General features: G+C 40.7%; 1 protein-coding gene across 2 annotated transcripts in view; it reads left to right on the plus strand.

The window, feature by feature from the left end:
• Window positions 1–21,536, plus strand: part of GLI3 (GLI family zinc finger 3) — a gene marked incomplete at both ends in the record, with an annotated part of 186,634 nt that overhangs the window by 142,907 nt on the left and 22,191 nt on the right. The window contains 3 exons of one of the 2 annotated variants that reach the window (XM_084208535.1): window positions 4,772–4,988; window positions 6,437–6,553; window positions 7,824–7,964. In XM_084208535.1, the coding sequence (XP_084064661.1) occupies window positions 4,772–4,988; window positions 6,437–6,553; window positions 7,824–7,964 (475 nt within the window). The remainder of the gene's footprint in view (window positions 1–4,771; window positions 4,989–6,436; window positions 6,554–7,823; window positions 7,965–21,536) is intronic. The other variant, XM_084208536.1, reaches the window with a different exon arrangement.

Genomic DNA, 21,536 nt, shown 5'->3' on the forward strand with positions numbered 1-21,536 from the left:
TCGTCAGGTTAGCAACCCCAAAGTATACACTCTTGCTTGTTCCCTTCAGTATTTCAGTATGGACCTGTTAGCTTTGGATTTGTCTAGTCACAAATGAACCTGCTGGCTATGTCTATGCAGCTATTCTAAAAGTCTACAAATGCTTTTTTTTTTATTACTCACTTTCAAGTTGTTCCACTACGTCTTTCATTAAATGCTCCCTCATTAACATGCTTGGAAAGCTCTTGCCCTAAAACCTTGCAGAGGCAGAACCAGAAAGGGAAAAGCACTCAGATACTTGTGCAAGATTTCCATGCATCAGATCTTGCAGAACTTTGCATCTTATAACCCAAAGAGGGTGCCTTCAGAGTTTTTGGGAAGAAAATTACCGTGATACAATGAGACAATCCTTGCAGTATTCAAAAAATTGGGATCTCCTCAGCATTTTTGCCTTCTTAGACACACCTATGCAATGTATAGAAAAGAAGGATTTTTTCTGACTTTAATTCACAGATGTTTTGCGGTAAATTCCGCAGCTGTGACCAGAAACTGGACGACCTTGTTAGCAGGACAGCCACAAAGTAGCCACAAAGTTTGGTTTTGATTATAACGTCTGTTTTTCTTCTTGAAGTCTGTTCTTTAAAATTTGATGTGCTCATGTAATTGCAATGTAGTCCACTGCCCTGCATTACCTCCAGTGAAAGGGCTTTGAGGTTTTGCAGATGAGGAGAAGAGAGACAGACAGACAGACTGACAGAGAAGCCCACAGTATGATAAAATAAATCATATCACTGATGGACTTTTCTGTCAGTGTATATGAGTTATTGAATGCTTAAGCAGAAATATTGCATGTTTCTTCTAACCCTTATTCCTCATAAAACTCAACAACTGAAAAGACAACTGGCATGTAATTTTTAGGGGCCATATATGCTTTCATCTTCTTTTCTATTTTGTTTAAAAGTCTGTAACAGAAATACAAATGAAATTCCCTCCAGTGGTGTAAATGTTCATATCTCAGTAGGTAGATTGAAGGAAAAGATTCATACTTCATTTACATTTCTGTGAATCCAAGATTTTTTTGAAGTGGCTGGTGTTCTGGAAAACATGAACAATTGGGGCAGGAGTCTCGTGTTCTTCTGGCATCTGGATTTTGGAACCTTGAGCTCTCCTTTTCGGAAATGCAGCCTCTTAAAACTGTCTTAAAATGAAACATGACTCAAAAGGAGGCCTCTGGAACTACTCATTGCTTTTGAAAAACTGGTGGTTGGTTTTAGTAGTTTAGTAGAGTCTCAAAATTACTACTTTCAGGTCTTGTTTACTGCTTTTGGGCATGAATTTTAGGTGGTTCCTGAGTCACACTGCTGCACATTTGTAAGCGGACATGGTTGGAACAACTGGACGAGGGCAGCTGGTGCCACTGTCCACCGTTCCTGCTGCTGCTGGCCCCTGGCTGGGAGGCAGTGTGAGCTTGGTAGGGCCAGCAGGAGGACATAGGGCTGCTGGTCCAGGCAGAGGGATCACATGGGGCTCTGCACTACAGACATTCCCCATCTGTCCTGTATTCAGGAGTTGCTGAACAAAGTGCAGTGAAAAACTTTGGGAAGGAGGGCAGGAATCCAGGCCTTCCCTTCCCAGAAGAGCACACCATGCCAGCAGTGTTGAAGGCTTTGATTTCTTTTTCTTCTTTTTGGCCCTCAGCATTAACTTTATTGTATGGTTTCTGAAAGGCAGAGAAAGACCTACCACCTTCTGTTCTCTTCAGAACCTTCTGATCTGTTCAAATCAGAAAAATCCTCCAGGCTGCCCAGTGACAACATCTTGCATGTGAGTGACATTAAACCCAGCCAGGTCAACTTGTCTTATGAGGAGCTCTCCAGAAACAGCTGGAGAGAATTGTTATTTGAGGGCAGATACCTGAGCTATTTAAGAAGTCACCCTGATGGCTGAACCATTGTCTCCATTTCTGAGTTACTCCCCTTGGCTGTGCTGGCTATTCCTCTGTTCCTTCACAATCACCTTTTCATTTCATTCTGAGATGTTTGAAGTTTGGAGGTAGAGGGAATGAAGTGCAGGTTTTCAGGCTCCATAGGAAAATCCTAGTCCCTTAGACTCAACTGTTGCTGATGAGCACAGGGTAAAAGAAAGATACTAAAGAAAAAAGGATTCCTCCTTCCCCTAGCACATCTGTCCAGCTGTGTCTTAATGCATCTGCTGCTCGTGTCAGTGTTTTCCAGTAAGAACTTCTTGCTAAGATTATGTCTGTCTCCTCTGCTGTACTTTACAATTTTGTCAATGCCTGGCTTAGCATTCTCTTTCTGGATATTGCTTGTACAGTGTAAAGACAGATGTAGATAACAAGGACATCTCAAGGAGGTAAAATCTATCCTTTTGGTGGAGGCCATTTTAATTTGTGTAGGGAGGAGAATAGCCAGTATACTTGTGTTTAAGCACTGCACTGCTTGAGTCATACAATTGTCTTTTTACCATGTAGGGTCAGAAAGACATTACAAAAGTTTTGAACCTGGACTTGCAAAGATAGGTATTGTTGTGCATGGTCAAATGGAAAGAAAAGTAAAAAAAAAAAAAAAACCAAAACTCAGCCTGTATTTCCAGAGGCTGCTGTGTGCTTGGAACTGCCAATGAAATCTGTCCACTTATTTTTTCTTTTAAAATGACTCATCTGAAGGGTGAAAGGGTCATAGGATTTAACCATTCACAGAGAAATAAAATCCCTCATCTAAACCGTCTGTGTGTCGTGTTTGTTGATCTTGGTGAATTTCGCAGCATCTTCAGGATGGTGCCGTCTAGTGTTTGAGTGTATGAGGTGAGCTCACAGAGTATGTGTGGAAGCAAAAAACACCAGGGTATAGTAAAGAGGCTTTGTTTTCCTCCTCATCTGTGGCAGCGTAATTGTGTGGGTTTTAATGAACAGACCGGAGTAGTTACACTTAGCAATGTTTGTTCACTAAAAAGGAAAAGGGGTGTTAAATCATTATGTTCTTTGATGAATGGCTTGTACACTGAAGAATAAATTGAACAAACTGGCATAGAGCTCAGTGAACATGAAATCAGCTATTAGAAGAAAGCTTGTGAACAAATTCTAAGCCTGATATGCATCTTTTGATTAATGTCCTATTAATCATCCATAGTGGCTACCTTAGCTAAGTCGTGCTGTAATCATTCATGGTTGCTTACAGGAACACTAGCAGGGACTACAGAGCTTCAATAACTGAATATTATTACTGATTTCTCCCTAACTCTTGCTGTGAACAATTACTGTTTTCACTACATTTCTGCCTCCCTTTATTAGAAAGAATACAATGCAGAATGAAAAGAGAGTTCCTCAAAGACCAGTGAAATTCTCCCAGGGTATTCTTAATGATATTCCATCCTAAATGGGCAAACTGTTGTAATGCAGAGTTCTCACCAGGAATAATGGTAATGTAATCACATTGAAGCTGTCTTTTTATGGATTATAGTCAAACAGACAAAATGTATAGTCATATTAATGAACACAGAATTTCTGTAGAATTATTGCTTAAAATGGTTGAAATTATTTTGGCTTTTTGTATCACAGTATTTTCAGTTAATGCACTTAACAGCAACAGCAATTAAGACTCCAGACTGTTAATTTGGACAAATTTGACACTGGAAGAAGCCTTGATTCTCGGAAGGTATAATGCCCACACCCCTCTCTTTTGAGACAAAATGTTTTATATTCCTGTGGCTTTTTTGAACTCTGGTAGTTCAGGGTATTTTTTTTTTTAATCAATGAATATTCTTTTTCTTGTTGGTTTTTTTTTTCCCCCTTTATGTTTGGAAGCTATTGGCAAATATTTACAGGAGGATCTCTTACTCCTGTGTGTGAAGATTTAGTTCCACACCATTTATTTCTCAAGTGTGACACAAAGAATGCTTTTGCACTACCCACAAAACAGGTCCTTAGATGGCAGTGTAATTTCCCCCTAAGTCACTGTGGTCTGGGAAATACGGTGAGGTAATGAAGTGATGACAGGTATTAACATACATAATGGGCTTTAATAGACATTTAATGTTGTTTAACTGGAAGAAGGAGAAGTGCTTTCCCATTGGAATATTTCTACATTGGAAGTCATTGATCACCAATTTCAGAGGGGAAAGGTTAATCCATCAGTTTCTGTAACCAAACGGCACTGATGGAAATTCTTTAGGTGACATTCTGGATGAACTGAGCTTTCCATCTTTGCAAACAAATGAGTGATATGACAAGCATGGTGTTCAGAACACATTTAACCAATTGATTTTCTCTCCTCTTGTAATAAGATCTAGAGACATATGAAAAAGCGTAGCATGAGCCAAGATAAAAGGAACTGCTTCATACACACGAACATAGGGGAACTGCATTATCAATAAAAGTACTATAAAGCATGTAGGCCCCCATTCTTTTTCTTTATATAAAGTTTGTTATTGCAATAAATAGCTGTTATTGAACTGCCTGCCTTTTATTTCAGTTTTTCTGAATTTTATTTCAGCCCACTTTCTGTGGTTTCCTGGTAGAGGTTAGGAAAAAATGTTATGTTTTGTTATGGTACCATTTTTGTATTCACTCGTAAATCCAGGGCAACTCTGGACTTAAAATCAGGATTTATCATTCTTTGGGGCATGAAGAAGGATATGAGGGGGAGGGGGAAATCTGGCTTCAAGTAGTTTAAAGGTATCAAATATATATTAAAGTTTTAATCTGTAAAGTTCCTTACCATAATGATCCTCATCTTTTTTCCTCCCTCTTCCTTCCTTTTTCTCCCAAATTCAGCCCTGCTCTGAGTTTCACATACCCTCCTACACCAGTATCCCTCCAGCAAATGCATCAGCAAATTATAAGTCGTCAGCAAACCCTAGGTTCAGCCTTTGGACACAGCCCTCCACTCATCCATCCTGCTCCAACTTTTCCTACCCAGAGACCTATCCCTGGCATCCCCAGTGTCCTGAACCCTGTCCAGGTCAGCTCTGGACCTTCTGAGTCCACACAGGTGAGAGACAGCAAAAGAAACCTTTACTTCCATTAATTTAAAAATTAAAGAAATGGCATTGTCTCGATGGCAATTAATCACCACTGTCACTGAGACCCTTTGATAACAGTTTTCTTGTAGCTTCTTACAGTGTTTGCAGTCACTTTATTGTGAATCACAGGAGTGCAATTGGTGCAGTTTCTGATTGGCAGTGTGCTTTTTAGTCCTCATAAATATTCCAGTCTACTGCAGCAGCTTCTCGTTCCGTACTGCCTCTCCTGGATCTTACACAGGAAGCTAGTAGAGTGGGGAGTAAGAAAAGGGGCAAAACACATCAAAGCAGCAATGTTTTAAAGGTTAGCAGCTTCACCTTCAAATCAGGCTGACCCTAGGATATAATGGGTCATATTCTGCCCTCCTTGTACAGCTGTGAGTGACCCGAAGCAAGTAATTCTATGAGCAAGAAAGAAACTCAAAGACAGCAAAGAGGATTGAAGGTTTTTTCCTCTGATTTGTGCCAAATTAGGCTTACTGAGCTTGAATTAATCATTTCAATAAGGTGTATTCTCGAAAGCTGGGAATGAGCAGCAGTGAATCAGGCCCCTAATGTGGAGTTTATCATGGTTTGTGATTTGCCTGTTATTAACTAGTGCTGTTTGTTTCTAGATGACCTGAGGTAGGTTATTTATCAGTCTGGAAACTGTTTATCTGCTGGCTAGCTTTTACAAATGTAGAGGAAGAACATACTGCTGTAGAAAACATATTGATTTTTTGTGGGGTCCCTGCAAGTTCAGATATCTCTAAAAGATCTCTGGATTCCTACAAGATCCATTTGCAGGTGTAGATAATGGTGTTCAGTCACGCAGAACAAGAGAAAAACAAGATTCTGGCCTGTTTACGTCAACTGTTTTGCTATTAACTTGTGAGAATCCAGGACTTCATCTAGGATTTTTTGGCTGAGTCTCATACTAGCATTCAGTCCTTCTTCCTATCCACCCATTATAATGGGAAACATAGTGAAGAAGCTGAGATCTTGTGCAAAGATATTAAATGCAAAACTTTCCTTCAAGTGTGAAAAGATAAATGTTTCTCTTGTGTTTCTTTGAGCATGCAGGGATTTTCCTTTTCAAAATTGCCTTTCCAAAGTTGTCATTATGTGGAAAATCAAGTTCTTCCTACCTCTCAACGCTCTGACAAAGCTAGCATTCGTTTGTAGCAAGGAATTGCATCAAATGCTCCCCTTCCCACTCCCTCCCTGCTCTGCTCCAAGGCTGAGCAATGCAGCTCTTCCATGAGTTAATGCTTTGTAATTGAAGAACAATGTTATTGCATATCCAATATAATTAACAGTGCAGCTTCCCCATACAAAGTTGCTGAGCAGATGCTGCATATTTTTGTTTGGAGCCACATATTTATCACAGTCTAATTTTGTCTTCTTCTGCGGGAAAAAAATCCCCACCTGCCTGCAGCAGAATAAACCCACAAGTGAATCTGCAGTGAGCAGCACTGGAGACCCCATGCACAACAAGCGCTCCAAGATCAAGCCTGACGAGGACCTCCCCAGCCCGGGAGCAGGAAGCATGCAGGTATGGCAGCCAGATCCCGTCATGAGCCTTCCCTCTTGCTGCTGCAGTGAAAACGCACCTTTCCTGTGACACACACGTTTTCAGGCCCCTTGCACTTCGTGTGCTGCACACACGGGCAGCCTCCGCTGGCAGGAGCCTGGGTTAAATGGGAGCAGCTCCTGGGGTGCAGGGTCTGTGGCAGGATGAGGGCAGAGAGGAGGGAGAGGATGGAGGGGCACCTCTGAGCAGTCAGAGCATGCTCAGCGCTCTGTGTGCCGCAGAAAAGTGAACAAGGGACATTCAGGTCTTTATTAAGGACGTGTTTTTTGTTCAGCAAAAATACTTAAGGCCACCTGGACTTTTCCTGGGTCTTAGCGCTGTACTGCACTGAGGCCCCTGTGTCAGGCTGCAGTCTCGTTTGTTGTACTTTCTGTACCAGTTAATGCCACTGGTTTTAGTAGAGTGACTCTTGATTTACAGTGACTCAGGGGAGATGAGAATCAGAGCCTCAGTCTTGTGAGTGAATCCATGAAAACAAAGCAGAGGTCTGCCTAAATCCTTCAGCAGGTTTGGAATGGAAAAATAGCAGGAGTGCATAATCTGAACCAAATGTTTGCACTAACATCTGACTCTTACCCTCAGCAAATAACAAGCTGGGGAGAATGAGGCACCCTGATGAACTGGAGATGGGAAATCTAACCCCAAAATTAAATACTTTCACCCCCTGCTCACCCCTTTTATGCACATATTAAGGGCAAGAACAGACTAACAAGTAACTCAAAAATTACCAGTCTGCTCTTGGAAAGGTTGTTACTGTTCCAACAATGGAAACACACTGGATTACTGGTGATCCAATTTCTGTCCAACCCTAGTACTAAAATCAAATTCCAATTAATTCGACTATGTTGAATAGTGCCTTTCACATTAGTGGTGCCACTGCATCATGAAAGCCAGGTGCACAAATAACAAGCTGCTTAAATAAAGTGTGAGGGAAGCTGGGCCATTATGATTTATTTTTAATTGAAATGTAAAGGGAACAGAGAATATATTTTACATGTATAGTTTGCAAATGGCTTCTGGCTTATCAGGCCAGTTTTGGGCTCCTGTGTTTTGTAGAATGGAATAGCACAGTGAAGTGAGAGTAAAATAATCCTCCCTCCCCTGCCTCCTCCACACACAGACACACACCCCATCATCTTTCTTTTAATGCTGAAGTAATTCACTTTTCTTCCTCCTCAGTTTCAGAATTTCCTCTCTCTTCTTCTCACCCCTGTTTTTTTCCTCTCTCCAGGAACAGCCAGAAGGAATGACCTTGGTAAAAGAGGAAGGGGACAAAGATGAAAGCAAACAGGAGCCTGAAGTGGTCTATGAGACAAACTGCCACTGGGAAGGCTGTTCCCGGGAGTTTGACACACAGGAACAGCTAGTGCATGTAAGTTAATGGTATTCAGGAACTAGGTTTTAAAACTACCTGACCTTTTTCATGGGGTCAGCTTCTCTGACCCTATGCTGAGTCAAGTTTCTTAGCTAACAGAGCTGCAAACTGGAGAGGGGTTTATGAGTTTCTGAGAATAAAGAAAACTCGAAGCCACAGTGCTTGACCTGTTCAGTCAGCTAAAGCTTAGTGTAAAATTCAATAAAGTCTTCCACAGAGATTGTAATGGCTCTGATCCTGTAAGCCAGCAAACGCTATTTTGAGTTAGAGACTTTGATAGTTATTGAGTAATAGTAAGCTGGACATGAATGATTATTAACCTTTAGCCAAGTTTGATTTTTTTCTCCCCAAAGGGGCTGTAACAGTAGAAATGGGTGAGGGGAATTTCTTCCCTTCCCTAAGAGAGGTTTTGCTATCAATTTACTGTTGTGTATAAACTGAAAGGGATTATTTGGCTAAATACATGGGGACTGAGTTACTTCAGTCATTTTAGCAAATGCAAACTGTAGAATCTTTTCTGTGCTACACCAAATATTAATTCTTTCTCCCTTGTTTTTTATTCCTCTCTGCCACCTCTCCCAAATAAACAATTTGTACTGTTTTGTAGTATTGTAAGATAGAAAGTGAGCAATCAAAATTCAGACTACAACCTGACAAGTGCAAACCCTTGTAGTTCTGACCGCCTTAACTAGCAGCACCTCTCTTTTTTACTGGCATCATAGAACATGTTGAATACTCTGGAAAAAAAAGGAATTCCTAGTACAGAATAGAGAGGAACACCCTCAGCAAATGAGCAGTGTGACAGAATTGTATTTAGTTTAGAAAACTGTTTAATACTTTACTGGAGATCATGCAAAATCTTTTAGAGAATGTGGCTAGTACTTCTGAAATAACTAGTTGAAAAATCCACTTTTTCACCCAAAATAAATGAAAACAACCCCACCATATATTTCCAAACACTATGCCAAATGGTAAGCTTATCCTTTACTAAAGCTGAATTTAGTAAAGCAATGTCAGCTTTCACTTGCTGGAGTGTGAGAACCTCTTGGTGTTGCAGTTACTCATCAAGATGTATTTTCAGCTTATTATTAAGTAGTAGCAGCAGCAGTAGCAACAATCATGATAAATGAAAGACTATCAACAACTAAAATAATATGAAAAATGTGACATTTTTCCAAGAATTCTTTGAGACATTTGGCACACATAATTCCCTAACATTTGAGTAGGCAAAATTGAAATGTGAGGAGAAACTGTTTTGGTGTCACAGTACCTTTTGGGAAAGAAAGGCCATACTAATGGCTTCTGCAAGTGTTTTGACACATTTAAATTAAAAGATCAAATGTTGGTCTTTGAATTGAATCTGCAAACAGACCAAATGACATCATATGGGGCTCTACATAGGCACAGTCTTTATATCTGCTAACAATTGTAAGATTGAAGCTTTATGAGGCCTGGAAAACCTTTCAGTGTTCAGAAATTATCCCAGTGATGATGATAAATAATATGCACAGAAATATATGAAATAAAAGAGAAATTCAGAATAAAGATACCCTTGGCAATAAAAAAAGAAAAACTATTTTTTAATGTTCCAGGTCTAAAATTTATTGAAAGTCCTCTGAGCATGTTAGCTAATAGCTTGTGTTTTGTATTTTAAAGTCAATTAAATTGACAGGGTGGTAGTTTAGTTCTTCTGGAGTGTAATTTTAAAGTTAATTTGTTGGTTTTGGTGGGATTTTTATAGCAAATCTGCCTGCATTGTAATGGTCAACAGCAGGACAGAAAAAAGTGGGTTTTTTATGCTTCTGAACAATGGCAACATCTGAAACGAGTTTCTCTAGACATAGAAGAGGAATATAAAAAGTTTTTCTATGACACAGAACTCTTTTTGGCAGGGCTCAGGAGTCAGGTGTGTTATGATGGTGTTTAGATTACAAGGTGCAAGACTTGACTCTATACCCTGAAGACAATAAATTCATCATGGCAACCATCACATTTAAGTAGCACAAATCATGCTGTAAGAGTCAGCGGGATTCGGTGATGGGGCCACGGTTTGTGATTTCTTTTGCTGCTCCGGCAGAGCCCCGCTGGGGGAACTTGAGCGAGTTATGTCTGCCCAGAATTGCAAAGGGCTTTAGACATCCAACTCTGTTTGAAAGCCTGGCCACTCACCCCAGTCTGCCTTTTGCACATTTTGTCTGCCCTTGATTGCCACAGCCCTCTGATGTACATCTGCAGCAGCTAGGGATATGAAGTCTGGTCTCAGCAGGGCTTCGTCAAGGGCAGTCCTGGTTTTGCTTAGGTGTGTCACTCCGGCAGAAAGTGTTCCATCCCTGAGCATTAGGTCCTTGAAAATCTGAGTTGAAAAAGTGGTGTGGCTCATGTATGCCTCCTATCCAAATACTGTAGGTAAATCCAAGTAGATATAAATTGCTGTAGCTGCACTTCAATCAGTGTCAGCACAGTTCTGAGTGCTGTGTGTGTGGCATGTGCATGTGTGTGCCCGAGCCAGGGACAGGCTCAGGCACAGGCACGGTGTGTGTCTCAGGGCCCATGCACACTCTTGGCTCCCAGCCCTGACACTCTGGGAGCTGCTAGGGGCCTCACCAACCAGAAGCCTCATGATGCCAGACACTGATCAAGCACGGCAGGAGGAGCGGACCTGTCACGGGCCTGGGTCTTTCACCCTGCAGCTCTGGGGCCACCCCCATCGGGCTGTTTGTGCTGTCAGGGACTATGTGATCTGGTGGCAGAGTTCTGCCACCATGCCTCTTCTGGCTGCACATGCTGCTGCTCTTCTGGTGATCCCTAACCCACTGGAAAAGCTTGAAGGTTTGGAAGTAAGATGTTGGACAGGATGTCAAAAGTGTAGATAACCATCCAGATTTGTTGATTCTGCTGTGGGGTAGTAATCACCAAGGCAGGGGCAACTGGCATAGATAAAGGTAATAAAGGCTTAAATTGCCTTTATTACCTTTATCCAGACTACATCTGCCATCTTTCTGTACAGTTGTAACCATGTGTAATAGCAAGAGATCAGACCCAGAATGTCCAATGGCACAGGACAGAATGTTATCCAAGCCTTGCTTCCCTATGCACTGAAATTTTAGAGCAACTGCGGTGTTAAGGGAAGAGATGGAAGTACGTTTCTAGCTGTTTGTTTTGTTTCCTGAAGAATTAGGTAACTCTATATGAATTCTAGTCATACCAGGTTGAGTAGAGCTTCGAAAAGCTTTTCCAGAATACACACTGCACACAGTTCATGGTATAGATGGCATTACTCCCACTATGTATACAATGTATACACAACCACATATGCATGTGTTTTGAAAAAGATAAATATGAGTTCGAGTATATTCTGATTTTTCTGCCGTATATGGATAGCTTTGTTATTTCTTGGGGAACTTTGAGACATAATTTACTTTGAAATCAACTGTGGTTGAAATCAGCATTACAAAGTGATGTGTGACGTAGCATGTATGAAATGGTAAAGGCAAATAAAATCTGTGCCTAAATATGTGTGTGGTATAGCTTTACAGCAGAAATTACAATGTTGTGCAATTTCAGTAGTCAGCATTTGATATCATTTTCTGCATTTCTGTAGCAAAGTCCTGCAGTTATTAGTAAAAGGTAGGTGCCACTGAAAGTGTTCTTCGGTCCCAATGTTTTCTGACTGAATTTATGAACAGAACCTGAGCTGCTATGAATAAATAACTGAAAAGCTAATACCTAAAAGAATCGTTATTGACCCACCCAGAAGGGTCTGACAGTGAAATTTTGGCACGGTTGCTGTTATTTTCAAGTGATACGAGCCACTTAAAATTCAGCATGGTTAAATTTTCATGATGCATGCACCAAAAGGCAAGGTGTTAAACCATCAGATGCTCTGCCTTATTTATAACACCTATCCATCCTTCCTCCCCCCCCTCCTTCTCTTGCAGTTAATAGAAAGATTCATGATTCTTCATGGTTGTCTATCTAGCGTCTGACAGTACCGACTGCACTGCTAAAGCAAGTCACTATCTATAATTGATATCCTTCTATGGAATAGGGTACCGGCTGCAATTGAAGGGTTTTGCTGAAAGCTTTTAAATCCTGACAAGTTCTGCCCTTGTTCTGGTTGTTGCTGAGCTGCACTGCTGAGATCCCAGGGTTATTTGAAGTTGATGCAAAGGGGCGCGTGTGTTGCACATTAGCAAGGCACAAAGTTGGCGAGCTACGTTAGAGCTGCCACTGCATTCTCCCACCAGGTAGTCTTATTTACAGTGCACTGCACTCCTGAAAAGGCTGGTTACATTAATGTTTGAAATGTCTATTAGAGGTTTCTTTCTTTCCCTTTTTTCTTTGCTACAAAAAATTAAAAGAACGATCTTATTTATTTTAAAGCCTCCGTTTGCTGCTGGGGTCTTTATCATTCAGCTGTTTAATTAATTTCTCTGCCCAGCGAGATATTATAATTGGGCTTAGCTGAGCTCAAGTTTGTTTTAAATATGTGAGTGCCTAGAAGCTAATAAGATATTGTATATATTTATAAATCTGCTTTTTGTTGCAGTTTGTCCCTTTTTTTCTCCCAGAAATCAGTTAAGAATAAAATATTGCAAAAGGGTTAGATGCTAAAGATAAAAGTTTACTTAAGAAAATTATCCTTCAAGGAAATGACTGCATTTATTGTTAAATATTAATACAATGGCAATCAGAAAAACACAGTGCTGCCTATTTCTCATCCCCCTTGCTGCGTAGCCTTGATGATAATTATTTTTTATTCAAAAACATGCTTGAAGAACTGTAGAGCTATTTTTTTTGTTAGTGTTTTCTCCTGAATTTTACAGCAATAAAATTCTTTCATTGTTGCTACATTTGATTAGATGAGATCAAAAAGCCCTGAACTACCAGCAATGGCTTATATTCGGGATTCCATTTGCTGAGGTCTTCCTGCCTGTTTGCAAAGCCTAGCTGACTTGGAGCACTCCCCTGGCAATCCCTGGGGATTGTACTTCTGCACATGGTTCCCTTATTGCACCAGAGGGCAGCTTCTTGTGTTTTTCAGGTACCCCACATGTTCCCAGTGCGCTGAGGGTACCCAGAATAACCCTTACATGCGATTCTGAGGCTGGAATTTCTTAATGTTCGTGCTCTCTGTTCCTACAGAAAACAGTGGGTTCAACCCTAACCAACAGAATTTGGCCAGCAATCCATGGAGACCTACATAAACCCCAAACTGTGCCCACATCCAATCTCTGCTTAGGTTTTACAGCATCTGTGAGGTGCCTTAATCAATCCTGTGCACCTCAAAACACTGAACATCAGGAGGTAGGGAACACACCACTCTGAAGGACTAGCCCTCTTTACAGTGGGTGATTTTGGATGCCCAGAAATAAGGACACTGAAAGTCAATAGATTTGAAAGTCTCACTTTCTCTGTTACTGTGCTGGCTTTGCACTGTGGCTTCTTTCTCAGTTCCTCTCCTGCAGGAGAGCTGGAGGTGAGGACGGGAGAGAGCTTCACCACTCTTCTCTAAACAAAGATTCTAAACAAAGATCCAGCTGCAATAGGAGGGTAAACCAGATTAAAGCAGTTCCCTCTCAGCTACAGTGCAGCAGACCTGTAAGTGACCCTGAGAGTTGCACGTTGCCCACCACTTCCAGGAGGAGAAACTGCCCTGTAAGTAAAGGACCCCAAAGCTGCCCAGGTGCTGGGTGCAGCTGTGTGAGTAGCCATCTGCACCTAAAGGGAGGCAATTGCCCACATCTGGGCCAGCAAACAGATTATCCTTCATGCATTAGTGGTCTCTTTTCTCTGGGTCCTGGCTTGCAGCCTGGTTGTGGGGCAGGTGAAGTCCCAGCTTTGTGAAGCAAGTCCCTTACAATCCCAAAGGGGTGTGATTACACATCCCAGTTTGCATACTTCTCAAAAGATATTCAGGGATTTACTTAATATTTAATTCTTCTTTGCAGAGGCAATTTTCAGTGTTTTTTCAGTGCAGTTTTATTTGGCTCTAGCGCAGTAACACAGAGAAGCCTCAGCCCATTCACAGGCTCATTGCGCGTGGCAGTGACAGCTACTGCCCTGACAGGTTCAGGAATGTTTCCTTTAAATTGAAAAGAGTAAAGACTAGATAAGAACATGAAATCCATTATAGTAATAATTTTTTCCTGACAAAAGGAGAATGTTTTGCGTGCAACAGCAAAGGGAGTTCTGTTGGTGGTTTTATTCTATTTCATCTTATTTTATTTTTTACTCACTGGGGTCTGAACCCTAACTCATACTTGGAGAAGGAGTGCTGTGGACAGAAGAAATCCGTTCTTCAAGTGAGACAAGCCCAAGGCTTGGGCTGAAAGTTGGGACAGCTTGGAGAAGGCAGGGAGTTATTTCAGGGGCAAGCAAGTGCCATGGGAGGGCTTTTTTCAGTTTGTCCATCCTCTCAATATATTTGATCTTTGTAGTTGTGAGGGTACAAAGGAATAGAAGAAGAGATTATATGGAATAATCATAAGAGACATCTGTACAGAAGTTTTTAGATTTTGAAATCTCTTCCTCATTACCTGTTTAAAGGCTGATTTCTAATTAGGACACCACCTTACTGTGTTGGATTATAAGCTGCTGAGCAGATTCTTTTGAACTGTGCCAGAATTGTTGAATTGTTTATAGGCCAGCAATTTATTAGATGGCATAGCAAAGCTGGTAAGCAGATCTGTGCCTTTGAGAGCATGTTCATTCTCTCCTGGTTTCTGTCTGGGTATCTAACACAGTCTTGTTTAAATTAAGCAAGTATTTAACCCCCCATCAGAGGTGTGCATGTAAGTGCTGTTGGGTTTTAAGGTTAAGTAACCATAGACAGAGCTCACTGCTGCTCTGGAGCCTCAGTAGCCCCCAGGCTCTGGCACGGCCCCTGCTTGTGCTTCTCAGCACATCCTTGTTCTGCGTCAGTCACCGCGATGCCCTTTGCCTCCCAGCAGTGTGAAAAGTCACGGTGCTGCCTTGTGAAGGGATCTTACTCACTGTGGGCTTGACCCAAAGGCCAGCTGTGCTTTGGCTCAGGTCCTCTTAAGCACTCCACTGCACAAGTGCATCAGCAGTCTCCCTGCCTGGAGTCTGGCTTTTGATGAATCACAGAGAAGAAGGTGGAAAAAAATAACATGGGGATTTCTTTTTTGATAGAGAAAGGTTTACAACAAAATAAATCCACCCTAATCTGTGAAGTATTAAGAGGGGATTTAGAGAGAGAAATGTAATCATTTTTTAATTTTAATTCCTCTGTAATTAGCATTTCTTTCACAGCATTAAGAAAACTTGTTGTTAGCCTGCTGCTGCTATGGCTTTATGAGTTGCCAAAGTCATTGTCTTTGAATTGGTATCCCTGAAAGAGGTTGCTAAACTCTGATATGTCCTTTAAATAACACTTCTTTTTCACTGTTGTAGGTAGGGACAAACAGTGCTCCCCCTGTTCCCTGGGAATTTACTCTACCCACTCTACCCATAGTGAGTGGGCCCTTGGGTGGAGGGGCTGTGCAGGGCTTGATTTTGGTCTGTGCTTTTAATCACACAGCATTATTTCGGTGGATTGTGGATATACGTACTTACTTGAAGTGTTTGCCTGACAGTTCAGCTGGCAAACGCTTCCAAGTTACTGATATTTTACAGGTGACTTCCAGTTTTGGGGATAAATGTAGGATTAGAAGCTGCCAGCCAAGTTCCAGGGCAGCCCATGGTGACTGAGTGACAAACTCATAGGCGAGAGTAAAGCAGCAAACTGAATTGACTCTTCACCTCCTGACTCTTGTTGGCATAACATGGAGAAGAGAGAAAAGGAAAGTCCCTCCCTGCCTTAATTTTGTTGCCTCAGAGCTGCAGGGAGGGCTGGGCTTATGCATGGACTTCAGGTACCTTTCAGTCCTGACAAAATGGCCAGGACAAAGCAGATTCACCTGGACAGAGCTGTTCTTTCTATTCAGCTTTTTCATGCCTTGCTTCTGTTAAATGATTTGATGTCACAGAGCCTGTGTTATTAGGATGAACCAGTGGGAGATCTACCTTGATGTGTTTGGTGTGTTATGTCTCTGCACTGCTTTTCTCACCCATATTCTACCAAAAAAATCTACCTATAGTAAACCAATCCTGGGAAGAATAGAAATCTGAGTGCTGGCTCATCTGCATTTTCTGAGACAGGAGTGGCAGATCAGCATGTACAAAAGGAGGCAGAGACAGGCAACTTAATACAGACATGAGAGAAGTTTCTGCATTTGGTTTTGAAAGGGCTGGGCTGTATGGATTCATTTTTGCAGTCTCTATTGTTTGTGTAACCTCTTAATAGAAAGAAAAAGAAAAATGAAAAGCAGATGAGCCTTTTATCGTGGGGAAACAAATCCAGTGTTATCCTGTGCTTAAACTTTAGTGTAAGCATGACTTTTCTTCAAGATGTTGAGTACCTAATCTGTAAAATGAATGGGTGGTGGTTTTGTCAGGAGCGGGTCCTCTGGTGGCTTGCACTGTAGGTATGAGGTCTGCATATCCCATTCTTATGTGTATCACAGGGCTGAGATGCTGCAGTTCTCTGTGAGATAAAGTAGTCAAGCTGAAAATGAAACAAAGCTCCAACTGTATCCCTCCTTGTGTTTAGCAGAGATAAACTACAGTGGAGTCTCAGTGCTGCTCCGTTTGGCTTCTGGCAGCAGCTTTAATTGGTAAAATGCAGATTTTTTTTTTGATCAAGAGAGGATTATTCTTGTTATCAGTCTGGAGCATCTTATTTCAAGATGAAAAGGCTTCGCTGAATTACAGATGCCAACATTTTTACAAAGCACTTTGGCGATTGACATCTCAAAGAGAAAGTATGATTTATTAGCCTATAATGGCTAACACTCAGCACTGGGCTAGGTCCCACTGATTTGTGAAATTGCTTAATATGAATTGCCTTTTTGTGCAATTCAAGCCCCAGGTTTTTCAAATAAACTTAGAATATAAAGTGTATGAAACATTGCATACCTGAAAAGGGAGAAGGGTAATGGGACTGTGTAGGTAAAAAGACAAGAAAAGCAAAAGGAAGAGAGGGATAAAGAAAGAGAGAGAGAAAGAGGAAAAAAGAAAGAAAAGATACAGGGAAAAAAAAAGAAAGACCTACTTCTAAATCCATCTTGGTGGTGCTTTTTTTACAGTAGTTTGGTTGAAATGTTGGCAGGGTAAAGATTAATAACAAGCCTTGTCGCTATCAGTACTTGCTTGTCGATTCTCTGTAACAGGGCTGTCTGTTCAGCATGGAAATTATTGATTAAATAAAAATTGCTATTAGATTGTGATGTGATCCATAATCACAAACAATGGTGGACATTCTTCTTTCAGATCCAAAGCCATGCATCAAGTTTTTCCTTGCAGCAATTTATATTGTGCTGACACTCGCACCCATTAGGCTTTTATCCTCTCCTACATGTGCCAAGAAAGCAGGAAAAGAAAGAACAGCAGCAGCACAGCACTGGGTAGGCACTCACTAAATTTTCAGAGAGAAGCACAGCACAGATAAGTCTGTCCTTTGCTTCTGGTTAGCACCTTACCTCAGAAGTGATTCCTGCCAGATAAGGGCAACATACCTTGTATGCATCCAGGGAGGTCCAGTATGGTTTGCAGGAGGGGACTGTAGTGGTGTATTATTTTAGGATTCTGTAGCATGAAGGACAAGTGTCTTTCCCATATTTATTTAGCTCTGATGCTTCCTAATTTGAGGAATTCAGGATTGGAGCAGATTACTTAAAACTGCATTACTTTAGGCTGAGTTAATTAAAAAGATAATATCTCACTCTTCACAGCACATGTGAGCATGGTACCAACTTCCTCCTGTGAAAGCCTTTGTCTAAAACTAAAGGAAACTTAGGGAAAATTTTTTTTTGAGAGAGAGTTTGGCTACTTTTAGGAGCTTTTGTCCCTTTGTTTCTGAATACCTTAAACAATATATGTATGTCAGAACTGATCCAAGCCCAGCTGGCCTGGCTGCTAGGGAGAAGCATTCCTGTAGCTCTGGTCTTTTCATTATACAGTGTTTTGCCAGTTACCAGCATCAGGCAGGATTGCCACAAAAGTTCTGTACCTCTGTACAAGAGCTGAGAGTAGAGAATCTTAATCCACTGTGAATATGCTGTGATTTTGTTGTTGTTAGTGTAAGTTTTCCTGAAGTGAAGTGAAGGCCATCTCCTTTAAACCATTATCAGTGCTAATTATCAAATAATATATTGTACAATTCCTCTCTCTCACTACCATTGGGGTAGTGTTTTCTTTATTGTGCCTTATTATGTGTAATATTGCCTCAGATAACCAAGAAAACCCTGCCTGCAGTATTTGACCATTTGACATATTATGGCTTTAACAGTCAACTTTAAAGAGTGTTTAACAGTGAGCTTAGCTTACTCCATTATGCAGGGCAAGTACAAAATTTTTAGGCTTGGCTACTGTCATTTAAATCAAGAGACCACTTCATTTTGAAAAGTCAGAGCATGTGCCTTGCACGCCTCCCTCCAGTGCAGCCGCTCTCTGCATGGATCAGAGCCAAGGGATTACCAGCCAGGAAATTAATTGCCGAGGGGATTCCAACACTTATGGTTAGTAAAAAAAGCCTGAACAAAGAAGTGTGTTTTATATGACATTCTGAAAGTGCCAGGCTCCAGTTCTAAATAGTTTTTGGGTGAGGAAGAGTTACAGAGATACAGGACTGTTCTTTGGTTTGCTGCTGCAGATTTCTGGGGTTGACTACCAGCACAAGTCTGTCCCATTCAGATGGTACCACAGTGGTGTATAGGAGAAGATAGGAATCTTTGAGATAAACCAGACTATTTAGGATTGATTTTTAGTTACCAAAGGTTCTTGTAAGTTCACTAAAAGTGAATTAAAGTTAGTGTGTGGAATGCAGGCACAGAAAGAAATTGCCTCGGCTCTTTTTTAAGTGTTTTAGGTGATACTCCATGTTCTGCTAAGAAATCCTGCACAGTTTTCATTGCAACAGCTCAAACATACATCTTTAGATGCAGCACTGTTTATGGCACATATGAGAGGATAGAAAAATGGCAAAAAAAGATAAAAGAAGGTAACTGCTGCTGTTGCCTGAAACATCAAGTGTGACTAACTTCTAAAATGGGACAGAGACCTTTGTTAGCCCTGAATTTGCTAGGATGTGACAGGGATGATTAAGCCTAGCATGGATGCAAAAGGGAAATTCTAAGTGGATCTCCAGTAAAAAAACCCAAGGGAGGTCTTAGAGCAGCAATAAACTGCTGCATGTGCTGAAGCTTGTTAGACATGTTTCTTGGAGGTGTTAGGAGGAAGAGCCCCAGTTACTTCCTCCAGTCCAGTTGTGATGTTGTGGCTTTAACACACTGCTGCTGCTGTCAGCTACTGAAGCTGGATTAATTCTACCAGGATCTTCTCTGTGATTAAATATATGTTGAAACATATATTGCCTGTAAAGATTTTGGCATTGCTTATCACTGCCAACGTTTTTATTTTAGTTTCTGTGAAAATTGTTACGTGTTTTTAAGTCACTATATTTCTAGTTTTTGCAAAGGTTTTTGGTGCCATTCATTGCTAAATGTGGATCAGGCATTATCTCTAATCTGAACTGCAGCTTTCATAGTTTATGTATAAGGAGACACTAAGTGCATTTATTGAAAAAAAAAAGCTGTTATTCAATAGTCTCTTTCTGCAGACAAAGCATTGGTATTTTAATCATATGAACAATTTGTATGTGTCCATGTGGTAAGCACAAGGGCTCTCTTTACAAAAAATTAGAAAGAATTACTGATTGATTTACACAGGAAGATCCTGATGAGGAATATATTTTCTTTCATTTTAAGTAGGTCGTTATTAGCTGTGCTGAAATTAATAATAAAGTACTAAAAGTAGAAGAAAGTGCATGATTTTATAAAATCTGGTCCAAGGTTAAACAAAAGGAGGTGCATGTTTTTCAGCAAGTCCTACATACATGCTTAGTGTAGTGCCCATATGCTTAATGGAAAAGCAGGTCCCAGTTAAATATCTGGCATTTACCTTGCTATTTATCCCATTTAGGAAAAAAGGATTTTCAGTAGAAGAGGCAGTGATTTAATTTTTTCATAAAGTATCAAATGCTTTGCTAATCTTTCTGCATAGATAGATGACCCATTGTACCACTCCTGGAGTTTGGAAGAATTCTAAATCTTGTTAAAATGGTAGTTTTAACTTTTCCTTATTTTCTCTTGCTATAGCCTTTCATAGGTTTCTAAGCTGGTTCATGGGATTAAGCAGTTTGTCTCTGCTAATATAAAATTGTATAAAGCTGCTGTAATATATAGTTACATTTTAATTCTGAGAGCCTGTTGATTCTAAACTAGTTCCAGTGTATTTCCAAACACATGCACTGAAAGGCAGTGTAAATTTTAGCAGATTTTTGTCATTAAAGCTTTACAATTTTTATAAAACAGCTCTGCCTTTATGCATTCATTTGGTGCACCAGTTGTTGGGATATTTTGCTGGGTACTTTCTTTCTTCCATTTTTTTTTTCTTCTCTAGGCATCTTTACTCTTAAACTTTTATTTCTTGGCTCCACTACTCTGGTCTGTGCTTTGGAATGTAAAGATTAGGGACCTCTTCCAATTTTATTTTCTTGTGAACATGCCCTTTGTTAAAGGAGAATATTATTACTTCTAGCATGGTTTGAACCCACAGCTCAATAACTAACTATAGGAGTTGCTAAAGCCCCACTCCTGCAGAGAGCTCAGTGTGTTGGACCCAATTGAATTTAATGGGCTCCAGGCTGCCATAAGAGCTCGTGTCAGCAGAGCAGCTCACTGAACCAGGATCTGTGCATCCTGGCCAGGAGCAATGGCTGGAATTTATCAAAGCCAAACAATATGGGGGGAAAATAGTTAATTTCAGGTTTAATATATACAGCAGGTCTGATTTCCATTGAAGTCGGGTGAGTTATGGTGGCAGGAAGGAGGCCTATAGTTTTTTGTCTTCTGCAGAAATGTGGGAAAACATCCAAAGCATTTAGTTCTGCCTCGTGTGTGCTGGTGTGCTTCTGTCAAAAGCAGGAATGGTATTTTCATTCTTCATACTATTTGCAAATAAGATGAAATACCTTACTGTAATGCCTCTTTATGATTACTTCCTTCTCATGTGTGCTGGCAGGAGTCCTCTGTGGTCTGTCTTTGCCAGAGAGAAAAATCCAGAAATAGAATATATGCTTTTAAGTGTGTGATAGTAACATCTGTAGCAGTGCTAAGTGTTGAGCTGTTCAAGTTTTTCAATTTTTTTTTAAGGTAAGTCCTGTATGTTTTTGTTAAAGATTGTATACAGATGTACGTGAGTTCAGATTTGTAAAGAAGAGTAAGCCATTGCTCACCTCAGGTACTGCCTGTGAGGGAGATTTTTAACATGGTTTTCCTGAATTTCTCCAGCAGTTGCATGTCAAATCAATTTTTATCCTTAAATGAAAAGATCATGAAGCAGAAAATTTTGAAGTTGAGCCTCAGGTGGTTTTCTCTCCTTCCATATTCAGCCACTCCTAGAAGGTACCATTTTCTAGGCAGCATTCACTGGCAGTCTTAGAAGCAG

Source organism: Fringilla coelebs (genome assembly GCF_963513975.1).
Source record: "Fringilla coelebs genome assembly, chromosome: 1".
Classification (NCBI taxonomy): domain Eukaryota; kingdom Metazoa; phylum Chordata; class Aves; order Passeriformes; family Fringillidae; genus Fringilla; species Fringilla coelebs.